The 7,393-nt window shown below is 36.6% G+C and overlaps 1 protein-coding gene across 1 annotated transcript; it reads left to right on the top strand.

The window, feature by feature from the left end:
* The first annotated feature begins 82 nt into the window (after positions 1–82).
* LOC137927466 (zinc finger Y-chromosomal protein-like) lies at positions 83–4,559 on the top strand. The gene is made up of 2 exons (XM_068771279.1): positions 83–224; positions 3,123–4,559. Exon 2 carries the CDS (start codon positions 3,129–3,131, stop codon positions 4,380–4,382), a length of 1,254 nt encoding a protein of 417 aa, XP_068627380.1. The 5' UTR covers positions 83–224; positions 3,123–3,128; the 3' UTR covers positions 4,383–4,559.
* The last annotated feature ends 2,834 nt before the right edge of the window (positions 4,560–7,393 follow it).

Here is a 7,393-nt window from a genome sequence, read left to right as displayed (position 1 = left end):
GTTTGTTGCAAGATTAAATAGTGTTTAAGACTTGAATATAGTTGTGATGACATAAGATTGTGTGTAGTTGGATATATGTCAATATATATTGTGTTAAAATTGTTTTACTGCATTTAATAACCACTTATGGAGGCAATAGATATTTCTTTTGTGATTGTTTCTGTTGAAACTAATGACGTGTTGTGATATTTATTATTTTTATATCATTGAGAAATAACTTACAGGTAAGTCTACGTACTTATATATTAAGTCGGATATAAACTTCTTTAGTTTGTTGATAAAACTTTACTTAAATTTTTTGACCTTCACATATATGTACGTTACGGAACAAATTGTTTATCTGCATTATCAATACTAGTTTACATTTAAAATTAAAATAAAACACTTGAATTTATTCGATATTTTCAGGTCTAAATATCGTATTATATAGTATTATGGTATCTATTCTATGAGATAGCAGGCTTTATTAAAGTTAAGATGGTTGAACTTGTTTGTAAATTATGAAATATTGCAATATATGCAATAATTCACTTTAATTTGTTACATATGTACCATTTAAATGTAGATATTTATTTATTTAGGTATAACAGCCGTATACCTAAATTAAAATTACATCAAAAGTCACCATAATAGTAATGGTTCTGTTATGTATTTCTTTATATGTGACCCTGTTAAAATTTTAATTTATACACCATTGCAGAAAGATCAGACAATAACAAATCAAAATATAATTTTTGAAAAGAAAAATGATTGAATGTAAGAGAAAATATCTAGCTTACAACTTTAGACACCAAAAGAGTTCTTAATTTAAAATATTTCTATATTCAATCTTCTTCATGTCTTCATGGCTGATAATAGATATGCCATAGCATTATTACTATTACTCTCTTCTCTTGTATTAACAAGCTGGTTTCCGCAACCGAGTATGACTGCACACATTTTGGATGTGAACATCCCAACTCCTCAAAAATTTTTATTAGACCCTTGATATTGTTGGCGATATCTGGGAGACACCCTGATGATCCATGGTGGGAGATCATATAGGAAGTTACTCCCATATACTAGATGTATCCTATCAATCTTTTCTTATAAGATAGATATTCCTAGAAGATAATAGATGTTTGTTTACACCAGAGTTCCCCAAACTTTATTGTGTCGTAGACCCCTTGCCATGCTTTTCCGTGTTGGGTAGACCCCTTACTTACCTGATATTGATTTCCTGTAAATTTCTAACTGTAGTGAAGTTTAGTGTTAAAAACTTAAAGTAAAAACAAATGTTAATTTATACATTTATTATTTGAATTTAAATTAAAACTACTCAAAATACTACTTTTAGGTACTTTTATAAATAATGTAAATGTTTTGTTATTATAAGATAGTATGATGTAAGTAAATAGGTACTATCAGTGTGTGTTGAGATCCACTATCATGGACCCCAATTTTCATTTAATGGACCTCCAAATTTTTTTCGCTGACATAGACCTTTTGCAGGTTGTCGTAGACCCTTAGGGGTTGATATAGGCCACTTTGGGAATCACTGGTTTAGACCATGACAATTTAAGATTCCTTTCACTAGTTGCTGCTGGGATGCAACATCTGGAGCATTTTCAAGAGCCGGTAGCTTACTATTACTATAATACTTTAGTTGCTGTTAATATTGGGCTTTGCGAGTGTATAGATTGTATGAACAGATTAAATAAATAAAAATAGTGGTAATTTAATTATAATTTTACAAAACTAGGAAACAGTAAAATAATAGTTAATAATAGACAGACAAAACAAACATACATACAAAACTAAGCGACACAAACTGATAGTATATAATGTAAAGAGGTTCTAAATGCCCCAGTCAGTCACCACAGGCTGTCTATCACTTTTGTTGCTCTATGGAACTCCTCATATCTAGTGTGATGAGAAAGTGCAATGTTAATGTTCACATAATTGTAAGTCAGTATATAAATCTTGATATGTTTTAGTTACCTTAGAAAGTTGATACATAGATGACAGGCAATTGTGTCATCGTAATTTCAGCCGTAGGATGTCCACTGTTGGGCATAGGCCACCCCGATAGATTTATTAAAGGACCAGTAGAAAGCTCCTTGCATGCAGCATCTTCCAATAACCATAATAGTGTCAGTTAACCCTTCATGTGCTGTAACATGGCGCCTCTCAGTGTTAGAAATAATTTTTTTTAAAATGATAAATAAAATATATGTGCTCTGTAGTACATCCAGAGCAAGAGATTTTTGACACTGTTTCTAAGTTGATTTAATATAATGGCGGTTACTTTATTTGGGGTAGATATGACCCGTACACACCCAGGGAGTTTGGACAGACATGTCTATTGGCATTCAATAGGTTAATGATCATTATTTGTCTAAAAAACAATCTAACCTTTTGTTTTGGAAGCAAAGCCCGAGGTTCAATAAGATATATTTCAAAATTAGTAGGTGTCACAGACCAATGTTTCATTTTTAAGCGAAGAAATAACTGCGGAGTATTGTTACAAGCAATATCTTATATGTATGTTTTTCCCGCTGTCAGTTTTTAGTAGTCTGTTAGCTTTTTTAATAATGAATCATCATTGTGTCAACCAATAGACACCTACTGCAAGGTATAGGCCTCCACCAAAGCATCTAGTCTCGCACCGCCCGCACCGAAAGACTTCCTGAGATCTTAACTACGTTATCAGTGTGTCTACTGGGTCATGTTCAATGCTCACGAACCTTTACACTAGCAATGTGCCCTGGCTACTGCCACATCAGATGAGAAATTTTTCAAGCTATGATGACTTTAGCTCTTCTTTGGAACTTTTCAATTCTAATTTGATCTCACAGCAAAACTGTGCTTATGCCTTCTCTATTGCTCTCTGGGTGATGTTGTATGCCCTTTCTATGTGACCTTGAGGACTATAATAAGGCCCATGTCTTGGATCTATAAATCATCAATCAATCTTCCAACGTTGCGGTATTTTTGGTGAGATTTTTTGGAACTACCTGAAATGCTGCTGCCCATTCGACTAAGATTCTGCGAATGATCTCTTTTGCAAAATTCAATTATAAATAAATAAAACAAAATAAATTAAATGACCTCATAAATTATATTATTTATTATATTTTCAGATAAAAATGGAAGAACCAATTAAACCTGAAGAGCCTTTAAAAAAGGAGGCTCCGGTGACATCAGCGCCAGATGCCTCTCAGCCGCTCAAGTTCATCAGCGTCACCAGTTCAACCTTGACAGATGAGCAGCGCGAAATGTACGAGTCCGTCCTTTCCACCTGGAAACCAGTCATGTTCCCCAAAAGGACCAAGCGTTACATCTGTCAGAAGTGCAGCAAAGAGTTCAAGAATTACCAGAATCTATACTTGCATACCACACGAGTGCATTCGTCCAAGGAATCTGCAGTCACCTGTGACATTTGCGTGAAGACATTCAAGAATAAACACTACCTGTACATGCATAGGATGAACAAACATTACTCTGAATCGGAAAAGTGTTATTGTCAGTTCTGTTTCCAGGAGTACCGCACGCGACGAGCTCTGCATATGCACGTCAAACGAGCACATCCTACCACGCTGCCCGAGATCAAGTGCCCCGACTGTGGCAAGCAGTTCAGCGTGCCATACAAGCTACGTTACCACATCGACGCCTGCCATCGCGACGACAAAGATAAATATAAATGCCACATCTGCCAGAAACTTTACAAGAGCCACCTAAACCTTAACAGGCATCTTCACTTCCAGCACTCGCAGGTGGAAAGGCATCGCTGTGTATTCTGCCCCATGACCTTCAAGTCGCGGCATCACATGAAACGTCACATACTAAACATTCATCCGCCCTTAGAATCGAAAGTCCAATGTCCAGAGTGTCTGAAAGAGTTCAAAAACGACCAATACCTTAAGGAACACATGCAAGTCCACACGTCGTTTGAGAAGAAGGTGAAGTGTGATCTCTGTGACAAGTACTTCCATTCAGCGGTGCGTTTGAAAAAGCACAAGAAGATAGTGCACCCGGACAAGCCGAAAATACGTTGCGAAAAGTGCGATAAGGAGTTTGCCCACGCACACTACCTGAGGAGGCACAACAACTCCGTCCACGTGGAGGTAGACGAGACAAACTACCAGCACGCGTGTGGCCAATGCGGGAAAAAGTTCAAGATCAAAAGGTACTTGAATAACCACCTGCAGAGACATGAGCAGCAGCATCTGAAGCGGATATCGCAGATGGTGAAAACTGTGATGGACGACGGTCAGGCACCAGCAGTGGGCAAGCGGCGTGGGCGGCCGCGAAAAGTGCGAAAGGAGATAGAGTTTATAAAGTGCGAACCTGTCACCAGCTCCGAGTCGGAATCCGACGAAACTGAATCAGACTCTGAGTGAAGTGAAAAAAAAAACAAAATGGAAAGCGCAAATATAAACTAAGATCTACCGGGATCTTGCCGTGCAATAAGATAGGTTTATATCGAATACATAATATGAAATCTTAAAATATTCATTTGAATTAAGAATGCTGTAAAACATTGTCCAACGACCTACTTGCATGTACAAATTAGAAAGCAGAGTTCACAGTGACTTGATCGTTGTATCCTAAATTACGTCTGCGGACAATGATCATAGCACTTTTAATGTGAATGAACGAAATATTTACTATAATTCTAAATTCAAACATTTTTTTATTACCATTAGACTTAAATTTACAACTACCGTCAATTCAAGTTTGACTTCTCAGCCTATATTAGTTTTAATATAAAGAGAATTTGGTCTGTTCAGTAGGTTGATATATTTAGTTTGTAAATTTAAAAAAAAAGTGTAATTCTTTTTTTGAAATACGAACATTTCTTCATGCTTTTATCGGCTAATCTTGAATAGATAGAATTATGTCAATTCTTCCCGGGGTTTATGATAATAAAATTCTAGTTGTATGGATTGGAGCAGTTATTATCAATAAGTGTTAGCAATTGTTAAATTCTATTGTAGTTTAAATATCTAAATGGTGGGTGTATGTTTTCTGGGTTATTTCAACTGTAAGACGTTCACTTATAGGCTTTCCCTATAAATTTCCATTTGATCCAGTTGGATGTAGCCTTCATCTAGCTTCTTGACTTTAAGTTCTGCCACTTCAGCTTAATGCCACTTACCAATTTACTGGGTTTTGTCAACTACTTTTAACTTGTTTCTTATTGAATCTAGTATAAAAATCCCAAGGTCTCTATAGCTCGTTGAGCGACTATCGATCTGTGTTGATGGCGTCACGCGTTTAGCTTTCCTTGAACATTCTGGTACTCTACAGGGTGATGTCGAAAATTTGACATCACCCAACATATAAATGTGTTAGTGATAGTATATCTTGCCCTTTAATTGTTATATGTTGTTAATATTGTATGTAACATATATCTTTATATGATTTCGAGTTACATGTTAAACATTGGATTTTCGTCTCTGTTCTTTTTTTAAATATCATAATTCTCTCAGCCGTTTCTTCATTTATAAAGATAGTGTCGTGATTTCCTCTTCTGTACCACTGTGATGTTAAAGTCGTCCGAAAGCCTTGCTACCAGCACCAAAAATCTGGATTTGTGATTTTGGGCTCCGTCTCCCTTTCTGCTTATCTTGGTTAAAGTTAACCCATCGTTACAAGGTTTACCAAGGATAGGCTGGAAATAAAGCTATTGGAGAGAGGCTGAACGACTCTTGACCCTTCTGTTCCTCGTATTCCTCATTAGTGAGGATCCTGACTAATTTTGTTAGCTTTATGGCACACTGTCACACCACCTGTGCAGGTCTCGTGTATTGCTTCAGTTACTGTGGTATCGTGCGTGATTCGGACCAGCTTATGGATGAGGCCTCGTAGTCGAGTTCCATCTGCGTTTTAATCAAGTCTATCCTCGATCTTAGACCGAAAAACTCAAAAATCCTCTGTCCATATAAGTCAAGTGGACACTTCAGGTTTCATTAGTATCGATGGACTAATTCGGTAAGAGATCCAGGAAATTTGCAGCATAGTCTTTATAGAAGAAAATCATATACTAGCATCCACCCGTGTACTTCCTTTTGAATTTCAAAAGAGTTCAAAGTCCCAATGATTCTATTTCAGGTGGACAATTTTACTTCTCTTACCTTTCTCATTTTTATTTATATATCTTTATAAAATTTCCACCATAGCGCCATCGCTGGGCAAAGCTGGGCATATACAAGACGCACGGATTCACGACACCCGTATACGTTTGAAATCCCTTTAACCTGCACTAAGATTTTTGATACTACCTTTATAGTAGGAATAGCGAAGGCATAGTACAATCTGCCAGCGTCGTTTTTTCCAACCAACTATAAATTGGTAGCCTTCAAGTCCAGAGTAAATAGGTTTCTTTTAGGTAAGCAGATAGCATTGTAGACCTCGTCTTAACAACAACAGGCGAGACAGAGGTCATTTGCTTTGCCTGATGAAGAGAAGCTCATAGCAAACTTAAAGGCGTTTTTATGGCGGTAAACTATATCATCTGAAGGGTTTAGGTATGCCAAGAGCAAACAGCAGCTCATTTCTGGATCAGATATAAAGCAGCGTTAGTAGGATCATTTAAAATTTGGTTAGGTTAGGTTGAAATTTGGTTAGGTTAGGTTATTCCCTACTAGTGCGAAAGCCAATACATTGGAGGCTTGCTTTGCAAGTAAGAAAAGGACCAATGTTTAGCCACTTCCGCACATGCAGTGGTAGTCGTGCAACAAAATGCACCGCCCGCCTGCCCGCTAATAAATGCGTATGCGGCAAACAATGCGAATTACACAACTGCCACCGTTAATCTACTCTACACGTGTTTCACCCTCCACGGGGCATCTTCAGGAGTTATGTTACACCGATTAGTGCCAAACACAGAGTCTTGCTTGCTTTACAATTCATCCTCAAGCATTATACCCGGCACCTGCACAGTGAATCCATGGAATTCTATGAAGTTACGTTCCTTGCTTTTTCTTTCAAGAGGCCATTATAGCCTGAGGTGTAAAAACTGTACATACACTACATAGTTCAGAATAACACCACATGGTAGTATAAACTAGTCACATTCATATTACAGGCTATCTCTTGAAGAGGAACATATAAATAAGAGTATATATATCAATTTGTTAGATATATATAAAAATAGGCGAAAGTGTCCGTATGTAAATATTGTTAAATAATGAAGGTTTATTGTTAGAATTTCTTAATATTTCGATGTTTGCTTTCAGTTTTGTGGTACGCGGGTTATTGGAATAATCGTGTTTCGTAAAGATGAAATAATCTAACTTATATGGACAATTACAATTTACATTCATAATTGACGACACAAAAGTGTTTTACATAAATGTAATACGTAAAAAATAGGCACCTAATACCGCGGTATATAGTTTGCACTAAA

The sequence above is a fragment of the Battus philenor genome, unplaced genomic scaffold (assembly GCF_028537555.1).
Source record: "Battus philenor isolate CCGP_79_NKW_IND1 unplaced genomic scaffold, ilBatPhil1.0.hap1 SCAF_30, whole genome shotgun sequence".
Taxonomy (NCBI): Eukaryota; Metazoa; Arthropoda; class Insecta; order Lepidoptera; family Papilionidae; genus Battus; species Battus philenor.
The sequence above is the reverse complement of the archived record's forward strand: the minus strand, read 5'-3'. Positions and strand labels throughout refer to the sequence as shown.